We start from the raw sequence: 20,562 nt of genomic DNA, 5'->3' as shown, positions 1-20,562 counted from the left end.
AAGCGGGGAAGAGACAGGCGGCTCTCTTTGCAAGACAGCGACTCCTGTAGGACAGACGTGCCCCGCGGCCGGAGGGTTCCGGCGTCCGCTACTCCTGCCTGCGGCGCTCGCCCTGTAGGACTCGCGCGGTCCTGCGGCCCGCCTCCTATTGGCTCCCGGGGACACGTGGGGGCGACCAGGGGCGTGCCCGAGGCGGCGGGGGCGGGGCGAGCGGCCTCGGGTGGGGCTAAGCGTCCCCTGGATTCAGGCTTGTGGGTGGCATGGACAGCCTGGCAGCGGGCAGGTGGCGTCGGCGGAGGCCGGAGGAACTGCTGGTTCCGGGGAACGCGGTGAGACACCCGGGCCTGGGCGACAGGAGCGGGAAGGCGGCGTCCTCGGGTGGGTCCGCAGTGGGCTTCGCGTCTTTTCGGCGGCCCTGCCCGTGGGGCGGCTTGGCGGGGACTGCCCGCTCGCACCTGTCGGGGCGGACCCGGGGTGGGCGGGGCTACTGGTGGGCGGGGTCTTCCTTCCCCGGAAGCGCCTGCGCAGAAGTGCGGGATTCGGGTGCCTCCAGATCCGTGCGCTCCCAGGTCCTGTAAGGGTGTACGGGGGGGGGGGGGGGGGGGGGGGGGGGGGTGTCCCTCCCTGCAAGGCCGGGAGGACTCTATGTCTAAGCCGGGTGGTGGCGTGCCTGCGTCCCGCCTCCACGTGCTGGTGGGGCAGACGTCAGTCCCGCAAGGTGGAGTGCTGTGGCCGGGAGAGAGGCGACAGCATGCGACACTGGGCGGGAACACACAGGAGGACGTGGGAAGGCAGCACCCCGTGCTCGTCCACCCCCGCCCACGATCGCGGGCCCCTCTCCACCGCGGTGGTATGCGCCTACTCTCCCAGAGCAGCAGACTAACTTTTGAAAAAGTATTCTGTAAATAAGGTGATGAACTAGCTTTTTTACAATGAAAGAAAGGACAAAAATGAATGGAAGAAAACAGTATCGTAAATAAAAGAAACATTTTATTCATTGCAACAATAATCCACTATAATATGATACATACATAATAAAAACATGTAATATTTTATATTGTCATTATGCTTACCTGCCTATTGATTTTTAATAATAATTGTAAGAAAAAAGTACTCATTTAGATACAAACAGGTCTCATCACATGCAATGGATCGACTCTGAATCGATCGAATACGGACATTTACAGATTAGTCCAACAACATCAAAAAGGAGGACCTGTAGGAGGACACTTTTTGAGGGAGGACAGAACTTACAAAAGAAGACTATCCTCCCTAAAGGAGGACAATTGGTCACCTTACTGTAAAGCAGGTAGCCCTTGTCAGCAAAGCCACTTAAACATACTGCTGGCTTTCACTCCATTTGAGGAACCCTAGGGGGTCTAACTGCTACAGTGAGAAACTCAGAATTCAAATTTCTTTCCCCTCCCTAGGATGTGGGTTTTGTCGCCCAGGATGTGGACCCCAGAGAGAGCCCCTGTTTTGTCTTTCCTGTGGTCGCTCTTCATCCTAGTAATTGTAGCACACTTCTCAAGAAACCAGTTACTTCATTCTTTCACACATCTTTAATTTTAGAAATAATCTGTTGAGCTATTTTGTGCTGTCTGATCCACTCAGTTTGATTGTACTCAGCCATTCTCCCTTCCAGATAGAAGAAATTTATCAATAGGAAGGAATTCATCGTGGGTTAGAACTAGTCCACGTGTCCACACTGCCAGGTACACTTAGCCTTGACCCCTTCTAGCTTTTGGCTGATTTCTTTTTATATGACACAAAAAGATCAAAATGAAGGCAATTAGGAGGTAGTTTTCCATGGTTGGGGACTCTTAGGTGTGTGTCTCTGGGACTCAGCAGTAACTTAGAAGGACCATGACTTGTCATCTGCTTTTTAATTACCGGGCGCCCAGACCCAGCGACACACACAGTGGGTGTCCAGCAAATGCTTTTTGGTTGATTCATATATGAGGGCGTGCGTGCATACGTGTTTAACTGAAAAGAAGTGTTCTAATGCATAATGGTGGTATTTTCAGAGTACAGTGGCACTTATTCAGGAAAAGTTACCATTTGACCCATAAAGCCCCAGCAGTGTGCCCCTTTGTTACCCGTTAGGACCACGACTGTGGGTCATGTTCTAGAGCTCTCTCTTGCACTTGTCAGCAAAACTGCATTGGCTAGTGTTTTGTTAAGTGTGTGATGAAGTGATTTTTCATTTGTGTGCAGTTGTGCCATCACCACACCCAGAATTAGAAGGGTTCCATCACCTCAAAAAGATTTCTCCTGCCCACTTGAAATCACTCATTCCCACCTGGTTGCGGGCAGTCACCGGATCTTCTTTCTGTCTCTCAGTGTCATGTACTTGTTGGCCTTTTCTATACATTTGTTGGAAACCCTTTGCCCGTTTAAAAATTATTTGTGTTCTTGTTGAATTGAAAGTCTTTTTTATATATTCTGGGTTCAAATCCTTTATCATATATGATGTGTAAACATTTTCTCCAAGAATGTGGCTTTATTTTTACTTTCTTAATGATTTTTTTTAGCCCCCAAACTTTTGATTAAGTATAATTGATCAATTCGTTTCTTTTACAGATCTTGTTTTTGGTATGATATCTAAGAAATCTCTACCTAACCCAAGATCACAGAGATTTTTCTCTTATGTTCTCCACTAAAAAATGTATGTTTTAGCTCTTACATGAGACTTGTGATCCATTTTAAGTTAATTTTTGTTGATGGTGTGTGCTAAGGCCCTGAGGTCCTCCCTTGACATGCCAGTGTTGAACGCGACAGCGCCATTTCCTGTAAAGACTGTTCTTTCTCCCTTGAATTGTCTTCATAGCCTTGTCAGAAGTCAGTTGACCATAACTGTAAGGGTTTGTTTCTGATGCTCAGTTCTATGCCATTGATCTGTATATATCCCTAAGCCAGTGCCATACTGGCTTGGTTACTAGAGACATATTAAGTTTATGTTATATTATGCTTTGAAATCTTTTTCCCACATTGTTTACTTTTTAGTGTTTCTCTGTATTGTATTTTTCAGTCCGTTTCCTGAGTTAGACTGAGAGTACACTGGCCACCCAGCTCTGTCCTTTCAATAGATTACACATGTATGATACTTCAGGCAAGTTAGCTAAGGTTTTTAGATTTCATTTATTCATCTGCAAAATGGAAATAAAATTTCCTACCTTTCCCATGACACAATGCTATTGTGAGAATCAAAGAGGATAAAAATACAGGTTTGTATGATAGGAAGACATGCTTATTAGCTTCCACCTGATGTAAGTAAATTTGTATACCCACCTCCCTTAAAAGCTTTGATTTTCGTCAGGCAGTTAACTTATGGTAGGTTTATAGTATACTCGGTCAATATTGCAAGCCTAAAATTACTTCCCAATAAAATAAGTCTAGTGTGTGCATTTGTATTTTTTACTTTAATTAGAAGTAAAAGTGGCTATTCTCTGCTGTCTTCTTCTAGATAACCCACTCTCATAGAATTCAGTTGGCACTCAGACTTCTGACCACCTTGCTTGTCTCCTCAGAAGTTGTCTTCTCTTTGCCAAGCTAGACTGGTCAAGCGTGAGGGTATGCACAGGAAGATGAGTGTGGTGTGGACAGGAAGTCGAGGGGTCTTGAGGCGCAGCTGATAGAGCACAGCATGACCATGTTCAGATCCATTTTGGTAAAGACCTCTGTGCCCAGCATGGGAGCTGACAGCGGAGTCCAGCTTTCCACTCTTCTCTGCAGCTGACATGGTGCCAGGTTTCCCTGTGTTGCAGCGAGAACCTCCCAAGCATGAGGTCATTTTCCGAATGAAAATGTCATCGAGGAGGACTCTTGGCTAGATGGAAACCGGGCCCTCTTTCTAAATGGCAGTCTGTCAGGCCTTAACCTTTCTCATCAGCATTAACAGTTCTGTATTCAAGGCTGATGGACGTCAGCTACTCCATGTCAGCAAAAGTAAACTTTCCTTATAGGGTAGAATTAAAACCAAACTCGGCACTGTTTCTAAAAACTAGGACTCAGTTAACCAGCATTACACATGTATAATGTAAATGATCTTAGAATAAAGGCCATTCATTAGTCAGTAAAAATCCTCAAAATACCTTCAAAGCATAAGGTTAGGTGTGTGTGCGTGCGTGTGTGTGTACGCGTGTGTAGAGACTTACCATTAATCACATTACTGAATTCTAATGACTCGTGTTGGTATTCTAATTCATGGTATATACACTTAACTCATGTATTAGCGATATATTATACGTTTAATTCAAGGTGTTCGATTTTTAAGGATGTGGCATTTCTGTGGTGCTTTCACTGAAGAGAATACACAGTGCTTTTCTGTCAGTGTTCAAAGAAGTTGGGGTCTTTTTCTTTATTGTCTCCACTCTTCCCCAGTGGAGAGTGGAGAAAGGGAAGTGGTGATGTGCCCGAGGTCAGCCCACAGCACAGCTGGCACCAGCCTGTGCGCGTGTGCCCTGGTCCCTAGTCTGTTCCTGGGCTCCGCAGTACCCCCAGGTTCATGGGGACAGCGTCCCCAGGCTGCGTGCTAAGGAGGCTCACTCTCATCAGCCTGGAAGCTGAGGCTTTGAGTTTCATTTCCGCTGGACTATGAAGCCTTTAACGCCCCTCCCTCTTCCATGTCCCCGCATCCTGCTCACTGGGCCCCATCACTTCCAGTAAAGGAGCAGGTCCACAGCAACAGGGCACGACGGGCCCCTCTGTGAGGGCAGCCGGTCTCTCACTGAGGCAACAAGATGCACATTTCATTTTATATTTTAATTTATGTGGCTTATCAGGTGTCTTCTCTTAATCATGCTCCTGTTTCAGTTGTACTCTGGCGAGGTTGCTGTTCGATTGATCTTCAATTATTGTTAAGTGATGGAGTCTTAGTGTAGATGCAGGGTTTTAATTTTGTTTACACAGTGCGAGCATGTTTATAGTCAGGTGGTAAATCTCCATCTGCCTTAGGGAGGCTGGCAGAGCCTCTAGCAGGGCGGGGAGGAGTGGGCCGTGGGACTCAGGCTCCCGTGCAATGCCTGTGCAGCCTCCAGTTCCCTTCGGTCCAGGACAACCCACGGTCACTGGACAGTTTGCCGAGCAAGGTGCAGGGCAGCAGTGTCACGCAGCCAGCTCTCAGTTATGCACAGTGAAGAGCAGACAACATGGAGACTTGAGCCCACTCCGCTGACGGGGGGCCACCAAGCCAGCTCCTGCACATTCCCTGGGGGAGCCCAGCCTTCACCCAGCGCCTTGCTATCAGCACGGGTCCTCCTTTAACCTGCCACAGGAGGTGAGGACATGACCTCCCTGCCACCCAAGCCACTTGAAGAATGTCAGCTTGTCACCGTGGATAATCACAAGTCTGCTGACTCTAGTGTGCCAGTTGTTACGTGACCCCACACAGAGGTGGTTCAGAATGTTGTTCCGGAGGGCCTTAGATGTCACCGAGCCAGCCGGGCCTGCCCCACACCACCCACCAGGGCCTGTGCTTTCCTTTTCACCAGTCTGGTGTTACTCAGGACCAGGAAGTAATGTGCCTGCTCATAGCCACCAATGTCACTGGTGGAGAAAGCGAGCCTCTGTATAAAATGACATGGGGAATATGTAGTATTTACAGTTTTTCCTTTAAAACAGATTATTGAGAGTGGACTGTAAACCAACTTTAACACAGCATGCCTCTTTTTAAAATTAAATTTATTGGGATAAAACTGACTAATAAATAACATTATATAAATTTCAGGCATACAACTTAATAATACGACATCTGTATATACTTTATCATGTGCTCACCATCCGAAATCTAGTCGTCTTCCCCACCATGTAGTTGACCTTTTTGTGTCATTTTCACTCTCTTGGTTGTGTCCCTGTCTTTCCCCAGTGTCCCTTATGAACTTCCACTTGAATGCATTCTCCTTGGGCACTTGATAATTTATTCTTCATTTCTGACATCATTTCCTTTTCTCCTTCCATTGCTTTCTTGAGTTCATTCAATTCTTTCTTTTTTTCTTTCTTCTCTCTCTCTCTCTCTCTCTCTCTCCCTCCCTCCCTCCCTCCCTCCCTCCCTCTCTCCCTCCCTTTTTTCTTTTAATTTTAATTCAAGGTGATTTTCATATCCTCAGATGTTTGTATATGTTTTGTTAGGTCTTTAGACTATCGAATTACAATTTTCTTTTGGTTCCGGGTGGTTTTTAGGAGGGAGTTTTTATGGTATTGGTAGTTCTAAAAGACTGCTCGCTTGATGGCAACTCCTCTGGTCATCGAGCCACGTCCAGGTGCTGCTGCTGCTCTGTGTATGTGCGCCGTGGTGGCCGACAGGAGGGTGTGAGCCTCCTGATATAGGGTCCTCTTGACTTGTAGGACCCCAGACGTTCCCCCTCTTTCTCATTTTCCTCTTGGCCACGCAGTTGCCAGAATGCACCCCACCCGTCCTCCTCCCCCTTCTTCCGTCCCCAGAGTGACGAGTTTGGCAGAATGCCTCTCTGGGGTCTGTTCCTTTGGGTTATGTGGACTTTGAAATCCCTTCCCTGAGCGGGGCTCCGGTCCACACAGGTACCATCACGGCTTTCCCGTGTTAGTGGCGGGCTCGCCAGGGGCCGTGTGGCTGGCTCTGTGTCCCTCCTCCATCCGTCAGTGACCCCTTCTGCCCTTGCTCACCACAGAGCCCGTGTTGGTGGGTGTAGGCCCGGAGCTCAGGGACCCACAGTCGCATTTGGGGCGTTTCTCTTTTTACTAGCTTTATTTTCAGATTTTGGCCTCTCTCCAAATTTTGCTCAGAGTGCGGTTTGGTGTAGAATTTTCAGTTTCTGTGTCTTCAGTTTCCTGTCTTTGGGAAGAACTGTAGGAGGTAGGTGACTGAATAGCCACCTTTGTCTTTTGCCACCCAGAGGTGAAGCGCTTACTCCAAGAAAGTTTTTTAAATGGCTTATTAAGGGGCTCAGAGTTCAGCTTTCTTAAAATTTTAATCTTTAATAAGGTATCTGTTTTACAGCATGTTATAGAACAGTAAAACAAGCAGCTTAAATCTATGCTATGAAGTTTCTATACTGAATAAATTAATGAAATAAAAAAGGTGTCAATTTAGAAAATGTTAAGTAAGTAACAGTACAGACAATAAATAATTTGTAACAAATCATGATGCTGGTTTGCAAGTGACTGAAGACGTTGCCCCTGTAGTCGCTGGTGTCACAGTGGTAGCTGTCTGGTAGCTGGCCTGCAGGCTGGCCCAGGGGTCAGAGGTGCCGTGGGGGCTGAACACGCATGGGCATCGTGTGGCAGTGAGGATAGCGTGGCCCTCCGAACACGCAGTGGGCCCTTTCCTGTAGCTTGACAGGATTGCTTTGGGCATTGTCTTAGTTCAAGCAGAACCCAAATGCTAACATCCCCAAAGGTTACCAGTTACAGATTGTGTATGCAACTTTTGCAATAAGATTAATTTGTGTTTATAAGAGAAAGAATTATTCACCTGTTGTGTTAAGTGACAAAGTGAGCTGAAGCAGAGAACTAGTTTCTTGAGTAAAATTTATAGGTTTTATACATTTTCAATATCAATAAACCAGTCACAATAGTTTATGACAAGAGTTTCTGCCCAAATTGTTAAAATGACTATTTTAAATCCATAAACCTAAGTAAATAGCAGACAATTCGGGAAATGATGAGGTTAAATGTAATTGATGGTGGTTATTCCTGAAGATAAAGTTGGAAGTCTTCTCCTCAAATGTCCTATAAACTTTCCCAGTTCCACAGGGGTCTGTGTCTGCGGCTGAAGTTTTCAGAAAGCAAATGTGATTAGAGTGTCGTGTGCTTTACAAAGGCCATCTCCAGTGGAATTTCGTTTGTTTCAGAAGCGGGCATGCCGGAGCTCGGAAGCAGCGGGGCTGGAGCGGGGCTGCCCCCAGGTGACAGCCAGCGCCCTGGCTTCCTGGGGCAGCGCAGGGCTGAACACGCAGCCCGGGGGCCACCTCCCTGCACCGAGGGGAGACAGCGGCGAGGGGCTGCCGACTGCGGGGGTAGGTTCCTGTCCCTCCCCCCCAGCTGAGAATCCTTTTAAATATTTTAATAAAAAATGTAAATAGCCATTGTTCTGATAACATCTGTGGCTGTGATTTGTTAACTAGATCCCTCTGAACGGTGGAAGGAGCCCAGCCCAGCCCTGCCCGAGATGTATTGCAGGGGAGTCTGTAAGTGCATTAACCTTCTTGTGGCACATAAAGGATAGACTTGTTCTTAAATATTAGATCCATAAAACAAAGTTCATAAAAATGGCAATTACGGTTCTAAGGAATGAGGGGTGTAAATAATAAGGTGCAGATGGATTTAAGCTTTTCGCAGCATTCTGCCCGGGTGCGATCTCACTTGTTTCCTGCTTCAGGTTGGAAATAGAAATTATAAATGCATTTAAAATTCTTTTTAAAAACAGGGTTCCGAGAAGGTAACAGGCCACCCGATAGGATGAACGCAGAGATCTTTTGAGGTTATCTGGACGAAAAGACCTACTACCTTTACTTAGTTAACAAATAGAGGCCCTGGCCGGTTGGCTCAGCGGTAGAGCTGACGCCTGGCGTGCGGGGGACCCGGGTTCGATTTCCGGCCAGGGCACATAGGAGAAGCGCCCATTTGCTTCTCCACCCCTCCTCCTTCCTCTCTGTCTCTCTCTTCCCCTCCCGCAGCCAAGGCTCCATTGGAGCAAAGATGGCCCGGGCGCTGGGGATGGTTCCTTGGCCTCTGCCACAGGCACTAGAGTGGCTCCGGTAGCACAGAGCGACGCCCCGGAGGGGCAGAACATCGCCCCCTGGTGGGAAGAGCATCACCCCTGGTGGGCATGCCAGGTGGATCCCGGTCGGGCGCATGCGGGAGTCTGTCTGACTGTCTCTCCCCGTTTCCAGCTTCAGAAAAATACAAAAAAAAAAACCAAATAGGAACCAGTGCTGTGTTTTCTTATCTCTGTTTGAGCTTTTCTTTCATGTTTCCATAAGGTTTCCATAAACCACAGATTTCAGGAGAAATGCAGTATTCACACCATTAATTCAAAGTAAAGGGAATTGTAACACTGCCAAAGTCAGGTCCTTGGTCTCCTGTATCCAGCAGAGTATCATAAAGCACACATTAGCATAATAATTCCTTTGTTATTAATTTTGAGCTTATTCTAAGAACAAGTTAATATATCTTTGATAACCTCTGTAATTCTTAGGGTTTTTCAATTTAAAATTTGGAATATTAATATTGCGATAAAATAGAATTGTGTTTGATTTCCACACAGAAACCAGGAGAGAGAGACTGTGTGTGTGTGTGTGAGTGTGTGCGTGCGTGCGTGCGCCTGCGCCCACCTGTGCGTGTTCGTGTATTTCTGGTGTTGCTCCCTAAAGATTTGCAGAGAAATGTATTGCTACGTTTTTGATAAGCAAAAGATTGTATCAACAAATTAGATCTTCACTTGATACATGGCAAGCTACTATGTTTTACAATTGTAGGCAATGATTTAGTTTTAAACAAGAAGGAAACGGTGTCAAGTATTCTCAGCACCATGATCCTGAACCCTGATCCTCTTCAGTCATTAGACAGGCAAGACGACAAAGCCTCCTGTCAGATGCACCCCGCCTGGAGGTGTGCTCTTCTTCCTCTCCTGCTCTGTCTTCAGGGCTCCCTGCGGCCAGCCCGTGGTCTGCGCAGCAGGGAGTCAGGGGTCCCGCACGGGACTCACTCTGCTTAGGTCGACTCACATGACTGCCAGACATCCCTGCAATGCAAAGAAGTAATATTTACCTTGAGAAACGAGGCCCACCCTGGGCCCGGAGCGTTCTTGCTGCTGACCTTCTGTCTTCCCGTCCCCTTGCAGGGGGGGTCTCTCGTCCCCACCCACAGCGGCACACTCAGAGTGGGACGTGGGCCAGCGTGCTCCCGGAGGTTGTGCTCTAGCAGGAGTGGCTTAAAGGGAAAATAAATTGGCTCTGGCAACTGATTGGATCATTTTGGCTAATATTCTGTTTAAGCAGCAGCACCTGTTTGATTAGGATTTTCCCTTCCTTTGTAATTCCCCAAGCTTCCCTCTGTTCTGTTTCATAGGAAACGAGTCTATGAGCAGAAAACCTATATTGATATGTAAATATATCATTTTTTGTTAATGCTTGATATTCTTTTTCATCTAAATTTCAGAAACTGACTTTAAAAAATCAGTTTCTCTTTATTTGTAGTTATTTTCAATAAAATTTCACCCAGGCTTGGGTGATTTAATATTTACACCCACTATTTCTAAAAGTCTTATGTAAATAGAGATTGAAATGTGAATTTGAAAAGTCACACCTCTTGCTATTTGAACAGACTATCGCTTGCATACATCATACATCTTCTTTTTCTAATAATATGGCTAGTTTCCCTCTTAAGCTTTTAAAATAATAAGACACTATTTTTGTATTCTAGAACCTTGAAAGTTCAGTGTTAAATAAAAAGCAAACAGTGTTTTTAGCGATGCGGGATCCCAGGGAGCAGTGCTTAACACAGATCACGGACAGGCAGGCGCCCACACGCCAACGGCTTCATCAGACACGCGGCTCTGTGCGCAGGGCCCCCCCCCCCGCCCGGCCTGGCCCCAGGGCTGACCCGGGGTGGTTTGGGTGGAATTCCGACCAGGAATCCTGCATGGGATTCTCAGCTTCCTTGGTGCTCTCCCTCTGTAACCCTTCACACCCCAAACCCGGGGCGGGCGTCCGACCCCAGCGGACCTGCAGGCGGTCTGATCAGTCATGCTGGGAATTCTCAGCTCAGTGGCCCAGTCCCGTCCACCCTCTGCTCCAAGCTTCTCCTGGTTTTTATCAGGAGCCGTTCCTCATGCACACGCGGGTCTCTCCGTAGCTGTCCTCGGATTCGTCTGCCGAGTGGCTGTGTCGGTCGTCTCTGTTCCCTTGCAGCTCACTGTGACAGTCGTCACTGCTGCAGTTCCTCATCGTAGTCACTGTTCAGGGCCACCTCATAGTACATGTTATCTGTCAATCAGAACCGTCTCTCAGGCCTGTCACTCTGCTCGTTGTCAACAGTGGGAATGAAACCGTCCTCAGCTCCCGCGGGGGACATGGTATGATGTCATTCGGGGTGTCTGCCCGACCCAGGCTGGGCTGCTGTCTGTGCTGGGCGGCAGCCTGGGGGCGGGGCAGGAGGCTGTGCTGCTGGCCACTGTCCCTGTCAGGCGTCCTTTCTCGGGCCAGCTCAGCCCACAGGTCCAAGGTGTGATGTGGAAATCCTGCTGTTCTCCATAAATCCAGGCCTGTTAGATGAGACTTAACAAGGCTGCCAGAGCTCCCCCAAATCATCCAGAAAGGCACAGGAACAGAGGGTGGCAATACAAGACAGAACTGTGGAGAGAGCCGACATGGGTGCTGGTAGAGGGGAGGTGGTGTGTTCCCAGCACCAAGTTCTCTGAGGGGGGCCTGGTCTCTGACTGTGGCCCTCGGCACAGGCATCCCGCAGCGGGGGACACCCCAGGCTGCTAGGTCAGTGGACAGCTGGGTCTGCCTGCTCTCAGCCCTGCCTTCCCTGCGCTGTGGTGTGGTGAGGGCGTTTTCAGACTCCCTCGCTCTGGTTTCTGATGCTGGACGTGAGCGTGGGCTGGGGAGGTACCCTGAGCGTCCTCCCTCCCCCTTCCCAGTGGCAGCCCCTCAGCGCCTCCCTCTGGAACCAGCCCTGGGGAGATGTCCTCTTCAGTCCCACCTCTTGCTAGTCCTCCAGCCCGAGGGTGGAGCTTCCTGCAGGGGGGGTTGTTGTGTGGCCTCCACCTCCCCCGTGTGGTTTTTCTCCATTACTTGTGTACTTGAACCCCGTTGAATTCCCTGGGTGGAAGCACCTAGACTGGCTTCTGGTTTCTGGTTGGGCCGGACCTGGGCCAGTCAGCTAAGGAATGGGCAGCTTCTCCTGGAGGGAAGAAAAGATTGTGGTCCCCGTGCCACCTCCAGTCAGGCCCTGGGGTCCCGCCCATCACTGCTGCTCCTTTGCTTTCTTTTGTCTGCTGCCCCTGAGCATCATCTGTTGCCCCTGGGCATCGTTGAGCTGCCACCTGAAAACCAGTGTGGAAGCCACGGCTCTGTATCGTAGCCCTACACCCCACACCCCTACTTCCCCACAAGCTGACTTGGACAGTGGCCCATTCATTAGTGTGGAGGCAGAGGGCAGTAGTCTGAGTAAGCCTCTGTGTTACTTTTCAGCATTTAGTTTTGGACAGTAACTCTGTTCCCTGGCAGTGAGGGCAGGGCTCCCGCCGGAGTAGAAACGAAGGGCAGCGGGAGGGGTGGCTTGGCTTGTTTTTGCCCCGTAGGGAGGGCAGGAGAAGCCCAAGTGGGATGGGTCATCTGATTCTAAATGGACACACAGTTTTTTGCACTTCTTTTTATTTCAAAGGGTGACCTTGGAAAAACTTGTTTGATTCGTTTGCCCGTCTGTCTCACTGGCCGCTGCTCCGCACATCTGTAGCACCTGGAAACTGCAGTGGAGCAGGATGGCCCAGGCCCAGGGCTGGACCGCCTTCCTCCTGTGCTCGATCCCGGAGGCCAGGTGTCCAGCTGGGACAAAGGCCAAGGAGGGAAGTGTGACGTTCTGACATAGATGAAGGAAGATCGATGTGCAGTGGTTCGCTCGCTCTGTGGGTCTCGTTTCAGCAACAGCTCGTGTTCGCCCATCCATCCTTCTTCTGTCCTGAGAGGAGGAAGCGCAGTCACAGAGGAGTCAACGGGCCTCTGGTCACTCTGTGAGGATGGAGCTGTTGTCCCTGGGTTTTCCCCCCATGGACTGTCAGGGTCCCTAGAGTTCGTGGGTCTGACTCCCGTCAGTGTAGAGCTCAGGGCAGTGAGGTCCGCAGGGGCTGAGTGGTGGGCCCGCCACGCTCAGTGTCATGAGGAGGCTGGGCCCCTTGCTCCCCTCCTGGTCTTGGCCGGGGGTGTGTTTACAGCCCGTGCCCCAGCGTCCCCCCCCCCCACGGGGCGCAGCGACCCACTCTGACGCTCCCCGAGAAGTGCCGCAGGGAGACTGTGGGTCTGCGTGGGCCTCATTCCCAGACACAGTGAGAGCTTCTTGGCTCAGACGCAGGGCTGAGTTATTCACACTGCGAGAGAGTAAGCTGGCCAGGGGAAACTTTGGCCGCGTCAACATAGCCAGATGTGATCTCCAAACAGATACACTGAAATGGACTCCGACCGGATGGATCCTCAGACAGCGCTTCTGCGAGCGAATGTGTCCTCTGGAACGTGGATACCAGAAAAGCAGAGTTACCAAGAAAACTAAACTTACTTAGATCATTTCTAGGCTCTGAAGGAAGAGAGCCATCAGGTGATGAGACGAACAAAACAAAACCTCTTGAGAAATAAAATACGTTCCTCTGTGATGGTGAAATGGAATGAAAGTTAACACTAAGAAACATGCAGCTTAGATTTGTTACAAGCGTGTTAGACTAAGGTAATGCAAACGTGCCCCCCCCCATGACAGCGTTAAATATATCGTCCACAACGTCCATCCGTGGAGAGAAAACAAAAGCTGTGTGGTGGGTGCACATCCCTGTGGCTGTCCTTGTGTCTGGGCCTTTGTTAGGTTTGGCCCCGGATTGGGCCCAAGGGCTGGGGGCTGGAATTCTAATTTCCAGAGGTAGAGGTGACTTTGGCCAATAGAGGTGTGGGAGTTAGAATTTGGACCCTCGCATAAAGTTCAGAGCCTAGAAGATCTGAGTGCACCTGACTTGAGGATTAGAGGTCACAACAGGCCACACATGGGTGTCGGCTCCAATTTCATTCTCTCTTGGCAGTAGGAGGACCAAAAGCCAAAGCATTAACACAAAAATAGATGCAACTGTTGATGTCCATGAGGTCTCTCATAGTGACGCATGCAAAATTATCCTGCAGGCTCCCGCCCCTCAGAGCTCACGGGGTTCAGAGATGAAACCATGGCACTGGGGAGAAGGTGGCAAGAAAAACACCCTACGAACAAATCTCCGTGGTTAGGGGCCGGGGGTCAGGAACTATAACAAACAGGAGAACACGAACCTCCAAGAATCTGAAATAGTAACTGAAGTTCACTATAAAGGTGTTTTAATTCTTAAAAGTAATTAAAGAAGAAATAGACCTGTAATGAAAGAAGAGAACAGTGTAAAGAAAAAGTAATTGGAAGGTTAAAAAAAAATTCTAAAAATGAATGAATGAAAGTCAATTGGAGTTGAAAGAGAAAACAAACATCAGGTTAGACACAGCTGAAGACAGAATTTGTGAATTAGAAGATAGATCTGGGGAAATTACCCAAAATGCATCAAGAGAAAGAGATGGAAAGGGTGGAAGTGTGACTAGGATTCAGAGAGAAAAGATGGAGAAGGTCTATTAGGAAACCCAGAGTGAAGGAGTTTCAAATGGGAAAGGAAAAGAGAATGGAAAGATGTGAAAAGAATATGACTTTTCAAAAGATAATGGCTGAGAAGTTCCTAGAATTGAAGAAAGCCAGCTTTGAAGCAGAACAAGGTGAGGGACATCCCCTGTCAGATACCCAGATGTGTGATGGTCAAGATGCCAGCAAATCGACCCATGGACCAGAGAGTAAGCTCAAGGGCTGTACACACACACACGGCAGCTTGATGCATTACAGAGAAGATACTACAAACCAGGTAGAAACACGGTGGTCTATGAATTTTGCTGGAAGGAAAAATAAAATTAGATCTCTTTCTCACACAGGTCTCAGTAAAGACCTGTCTTACAAGCGGAAGCTGCTGCTGTGGGCCTTTGAGGACTTCTGTCAACAGAGCACAGGCCTTGTGGCAGCAAATCTCAGCCCAGAGGGTCATTGTTACAAGTCACACGGATGCTCAGCGAAAGACAACTGGCCACATGGCAGCGTCCCACGCGCTGGTGACTAGGGGTTTTAGCCAAAGGGAGATGGTATGTGGCAGGGGTCTCCCTCGCCCGGTGTGAGTGCGTGGAGGTCTCAGCTGGTGTCGATGTGGTTCTGGGGTCGGGTCACTTGCTCCTGGCATGAGATGAGTCTCTTCTGGCCTTGCCATTCCTGCCAGACCCCAGAGAGGGGAGGGAAGCCCAGGCAGGACGTTGTAAGTAAGATGGGGACTTTCGGAAGAGTTCTGGGCATGTGCCAGCACCCTATGAGTAGCCATTCCTGTGGGAGGCTGTGTACACAGGGTGGCCATGAGGAAACAGGTGGAGGTCATGGGTCTCGGCAGTGAAAGCAGCTGGAGGCAGGGGACCTGGGTCCCTTTTCATCCCAGTATGAGAAACAAACTTCCAAAAACACATTTTTCTTGCTTGGTGAAAAAAATATTGGAATTGGGTTTTATCAAAAGTGGTATATTTCCCACTATTGCGTATACTTCAAGCCTAACCAGACACTCAGCAAGGCATTTTAATTGTCAGCAGTGAGACTTACAGTCAAGGCACAACTCACCCTTTCTTCCCTCTTGACTCTCCAATCAGAGACTAGGTGCTAAGACATCTTCTCTCAGACGTGCCCCTAATGGCCGGTCCATGCTATTGGGCTGCTCAGTCCAAGGACTTGAACCCTCACTGCACCATCCTTCGTCTGGACCGGGCGGGCCAGGCTCCTCTTTGGGGGCCACTGTGGCTCTGTGCTTTGAGAGGGACATCGACAAATTGAACCCTCTTGAGAAGTGAACAGGACCACGCGGGAATCTGAAGTCCGGTCAGGGGTGGGAGCATTGGGGGAAAGGTTTAATTGAGCAATTTCTGCAGGTTCTTTTGTGTTTAAAATTTCAGATTCTGATCCTCATATTGGTTTGGCTCTGTCTACCTAACTGTTCCCAAGTATTGTTCATTCTGCCTTCAACACGTCTTTAGCTCTACCCCATCTATCAGAGGTGAGGGTGGGGCAGCAGTGAGAATCTCAGTAAAGACCTTTTTGAAAAACATTGTGCCCTGGCCAGTTAGCTTAGCGGTAGAACATTGGCCTGGCATGTGGAGGTCTCGGGTGATCCCCAGTCAGGGCACACAGAAGTGACCATCTGCTTCTCCACCCCTCCCCCATCTCTCTCATTCCCCCTCCCACAGCCATGGCTCGAATGGTTAAGCAGAGTTGGTCCTGGGCGCTGAGGAAGCTCCATGGCCTCTGTCTCAGGCACTAAAATAGTTCTATTGCTAAGCAATGGAACAATGGCCCAGGCAGGCAGAGCATCACCCCCTAGTGGGCTTTCCAGGTGAATCCCAGTCATGGAGCATGTGGGAGTCTGTCTCTGCCTCCCCACCTCTCACTTAAAAAAAGAATGTGTTATGTTTTGAGTCATGTGGTGTTGATGGTGACAGTGATGATGATAAAATTGATTTAAAAGCATTGTCTGGCCCCCCGCCCACCTCAGTCCCATTGGCTCCTGAAAGGCCCCATTTTCTTGCCTCCTGACCCCGCCCAGCCCACTCCCTCACCCCCAGCACCTTGGAGGGAGCTTCCGAGGTGCGTGTCTGACCTCCCCTCTACCACTGTGACACCCAGAGCGACTCTTCCCCACCGGGGGTCCTGACTCTTCCCCACGGGGGTCCTGACTCTTCCCCACCGGGGGTCCTGACTCTTCCCCACGGGGGGTCCTGCCTCTTCCCCACCGGGGGTCCTGACTCTTCCCCACCAGGGGTCCTGACTCTTCCCCACGGGGGGTCCTGACGCTTTCCCACGGGGGTCCTGACGCTTCCCCACCGGGGGTCCTGACTCTTCCCCACGGGGGTCCTGACGCTTCCCCACCGGGGGTCCTGACTCTTCCCCACGGGGGTCCTGACGCTTCCCCACCGGGGGTCCTGACTCTTCCCCACGGGGGTCCTGACGCTTCCCCACGGGGGGTCCTGACGCTTCCCCACGGGGGTCCTGCCTCTTCCCCACCGGGGGTCCTGACTCTTCCCCACGGGGGTCCTGACGCTTCCCCACCGGGGGTCCTGACTCTTCCCCACGGGGGTCCTGACGCTTCCCCACCGGGGGTCCTGACTCTTCCCCACCGGGGGTCCTGCCTCTTCCCCACGGGGGGTCCTGACTCTTCCCCACCGGGGGTCCTGACTCTTCCCCACCGGGGGTCCTGACTCTTCCCCACCGGGGGTCCTGACACTTCCCCACGGGGGTCCTGACGCTTCCCCACCGGGGGTCCTGCACAGAGGGTCTCCTGACACGTTTCCTGGCCAGCGGAGTCTGAGAAACGCTGCATCCTTCTGGAGACTTGCTGCGTGTTGGACTTAGAGGCATGGAGAGTCACCTTAAAGAAGCCTGTTACAGAAGGTCCTGTCGCACAGGGACTTTGACCTCCGAGACTGTTTGTAGCCGGCCTGTGAACGAGCTCCGTCCCTGTGTTCGTCCTGCTGTCGGGGAGAAGCGGGCCCAGCGGACTCCTCAGGCAGGTCTGTCGTGCCCACGTGTGCCCTTGCCACCAGCAGCTGCTCCAGCTCTGGCACGTTCAGACCTTGGGCAGCTCTCACCACCTCAGACATCCCCTCCTACTCGGACATCCTCTTCCATTTCTTGTCCTGCCCAGGGCACTTTGTTTGTGTGAGGCCTTCCCCGACCCTCCTCAGGTAGAGTCAGGGTCACACAGCTCTGTTGTGGTCACCAGAATGGGCCGTCCTGTGAACGACTGCTGTCAATGAGGCCTGAGTCTCCCCTGCCGGGTCCCCTGCCCCCAGCTGTGGGCAGCACCTGCTGCCGGGTCCCCTGCCCCCAGCTGTGGGCAGCACCTGCTGGCCGGGAAGCTGGGACACCATTGTGGACCCAGCAACGGGCACAGCACACTGTCCCTGGCCTCCGCTGGCCCAGGGAGTCCCCCACCATCACAGTGTGGTCTGCCGGTGGGCCACCAGTAGAGTGGCCACATGTGACAAAGGTTTCTATGTGCCAGAGGAGACCTCTCCATTCCCAGGGACAGTGTCTGTCCACCTGTCCACCACCCGCCAGCTGGCTCCCTGGTTGTTGCTGCGGGTGAGGCGGAGGTGACGTGAGGCCACTCCCGGGGACAGGGCAGAGGCCCTCGCAAGGTGGTGATGAACCCTGGCTGCATCCATGTCCTGGTCCCTCGAGAGAAGCCGCTCTTGTGCTGAAACTTGATTCTATTTTCTACAACAGCATTTTAAACGTTCCGTGTTGTGAATCTGTAGATACTTTCATTCGCTTCTTTCCTCACAGAGCAGAGGGGAAGCGATGTTGATGGAGAACGTTCTGTGTACCAGGCTCTGCAGGAAGCGCTGTCTTGCCTGTGCCCTTACATGGGCGGGCGCACCCCGTTTTGTTATGCTGGCTCCCCTGTGCGCCCAGTACTGAGTGCTCCACAGACACAGGGCCGGACCCTCCACCCGCAGAAAGGTTCCAACCTGCAGAAGGTTCAGAAGACAGTGTTTTGTCTATAAAGTATTTTTCAACCGACATGCATGTTTCAGGCATAGTGCTATTAGCACACGTACTAGACGGTAATATAGTGTAAATAACTTTCCTATGCACCAGGAAAGCAACACATTCGAGTGACTCGTTCTGTCGCAATAGTCGCTGTCTTGCGCTGTCTCCGAGACCCGCCCTGTGCACTCGGTCATGCACCTGTCTCAGTGAGGGGACCTCGTTCCCGGTGCCGCCATCACTGCGAACTCATGCTGAGCGTCAGCGCACAGACAGCCACGGGAGACGGGTGCACATGATGGAATGCATTCCCACACATGCTGTTTTATCATTTTAGGGACATTTTAACCATGCCGGGAATCATTAGAAGATGCAGGCTGTAACGGGAGCATTCCAGTTTGGTCTGAACCTCTGCGTGACGGTGACTATAAATCTCTCACGGATGGATGTGGGCGCCACCTGTCGTCTCAGCCAGGTAACCCGCTGTCCTTCACGACTGAGCCAGGAGGGTCCTGTCACTTCCCGAGCACTTGCTTCTGAAGCCTTCTTCCCATGTGTCTTGGTTGAAGAGATCAATCCCAGCATTTAAAGGTTTTTTAAAATTCAGTACCAAGTTTCCTGTGTGGTTTGAGAGCCCCGTGGCTACGGAACCGCACACAGACAGAGCCTCGCCTTCACACTTGCCCATGGCTTTGTGGGTGCGTCCAGGGATGCTTCTGTGTTCTTTTTTAATGAAAAGCTTTATTTTTATACCTAAATGCTCTATAATCTTAGACTGGGTTTTACTTAATGCCAGCATCCAAGCCGTTCTGTCATTTTGCAACTGAAGTTTATCAGGTGTCGGACCCCTTTAATATTAAATGGTGATTTCTCACTTTCTCGTGGGTTTTCAATGTGTCTTCTGGCTGTGGAGACTGGTGTCATCTTCCCCGAGTCTGAGGCTCCCGAGGTGTCCCCGTCACTTCCCAGACAAGGTGCTGACAGGTGCACTGGGGTGGGGAGTCGCCCTCAGGTTCTCTGCCTTCCCACACCAGAGCGGGACAGCGCCCCTGAGCTCTGGTGATTTCAGTGTGTCACCCACCTGGGCAGTTCTCTGCCAGCCACTGGCCCTCAGCATTGGCGCCCCAATGGTCCCAAACCACACACAGTCATGGAGTGTCGTCATGGAGGAAGTTTGTGTTGGAAAGACAGATGGAAGACAAGGAGCTGGGAGACACTGGTTGCTGCCGTCTGTGACATGGGCTGTACTGAGCCACAGGGAAGAGCCAGTGCACCTGCCCCGGCCGGCCTCTCTTGGGGCCACAGACATTCAGCCCGGATGCGGTCACAACTGTGACAGATGTGAGAATGCCCGTCCATGCCCGACGACCATGTCCGAGAGGAAGTGTAGAGCTCTGTGACCCTCACGCACGTTTTTGTTTGTTTTGTTTTGTTTGTATTTTTCTGAAGTTGAAACGGGAGACAGATGCCCACATGTGCCCGACTGGGATCCACCTGGCACGCCCACCAGGGGGCGTCGCTCTGTTGCGTCCAGAGCCATTCTAGCGCCTGAGGCAGAGGCCTAGAGGCCACAGAGCCATCCCCAGGGCCCGGGCCAACTTTGCTCCAATGGAGCCTTGGCTGCGGGAGGGGAAGAGAGAGACAGAGAGGAAGGAGGGGGGAGGAGTGGAGAAGCAGATGGGCGCTTCTCCTGTGTGCCCTGGCCGGGAATCAAACCCGGGACTCCTGCACACCAGGCCGATGCTCTGCCACTGAGCCAACCAGCCAGGGCTACCTCACACACGTTTTTAAAAAGAGCTTTAGGCCCTGGCTGGTCAGCTCAGTTAGTGGAACGTTGTCCTGAAACACGGAGCTTCTATCCCCAGGCAGGGCTCGCGTGGGAGCGTTCAGTGGCACCACTAAGTGGGACAAATGAGGCCTTCCCCCTCCCCCATCTCTCTATCCCTCCCTCCCTCCCCCCTCCCTTCCTCCCCTCCCTCCCCCTCCCTCTCTCTTTGTCTCTCTAAAATCAATCAATAAAAAATATTAATAGCTTTAGTTGGCTCCTCACTTTTCAAAATGAAATACACATCTTAATTTTTGCAAGAAAAATGAAGCATCCCATTTTCTCTCTGTGTGGAAGCGCCTCTCTCCCCTGTTCACAGGGAAAGGAGGTGCCCGCGGGTTCACAGCAGGTGCTGGGGCGAGGGCACAGGCACGGACAGGCCAGCTCCGTGTGGGACCTGGAGCTGGTGGGGGAACACA

General features: G+C 50.9%; 1 protein-coding gene across 3 annotated transcripts; it reads left to right on the top strand.

Moving 5' to 3' along the window:
* Positions 1-197: 197 nt before the first annotated feature.
* On the top strand, positions 198-20,257 carry C7H10orf143 (chromosome 7 C10orf143 homolog). 3 transcript variants are annotated; one of them, XM_066238290.1, is made up of 4 exons: positions 198-329; positions 7,830-7,994; positions 8,103-8,165; positions 18,656-20,257. In XM_066238290.1, exons 1-4 carry the CDS (start codon positions 261-263, stop codon positions 18,683-18,685), a joined length of 327 nt encoding a protein of 108 aa, XP_066094387.1. In that variant the 5' UTR covers positions 198-260; the 3' UTR covers positions 18,686-20,257. The 3 variants fall into 3 exon arrangements, with proteins under 3 accessions (XP_066094387.1, XP_066094389.1, XP_066094388.1); XM_066238292.1 differs by lacking the exon at positions 18,656-20,257 and adding an exon at positions 17,232-17,255; XM_066238291.1 differs by lacking the exon at positions 18,656-20,257 and adding an exon at positions 9,456-9,873.
* Positions 20,258-20,562: the final 305 nt, after the last annotated feature.

This window comes from Saccopteryx bilineata, chromosome 7 (genome assembly GCF_036850765.1).
Source record: "Saccopteryx bilineata isolate mSacBil1 chromosome 7, mSacBil1_pri_phased_curated, whole genome shotgun sequence".
Taxonomy (NCBI): Eukaryota; Metazoa; Chordata; class Mammalia; order Chiroptera; family Emballonuridae; genus Saccopteryx; species Saccopteryx bilineata.
This window is presented reverse-complemented; position numbering and strand designations above follow the sequence as displayed.

Bases quoted from the DNA above. Each gene is read 5' to 3' on its own strand.
- C7H10orf143 (XM_066238290.1), top strand. From the start codon at position 261: ATGGACAGCCTGGCAGCGGGCAGGTGGCGTCGGCGGAGGCCGGAGGAA. The intron at 330-7,829 runs GTGAGACACCCG...CGTTTGTTTCAG, and splicing joins TGCTGGTTCCGGGGAACGCG to AAGCGGGCATGCCGGAGCTC. The intron at 7,995-8,102 runs GTAGGTTCCTGT...TTTGTTAACTAG, and splicing joins AGGGGCTGCCGACTGCGGGG to ATCCCTCTGAACGGTGGAAG.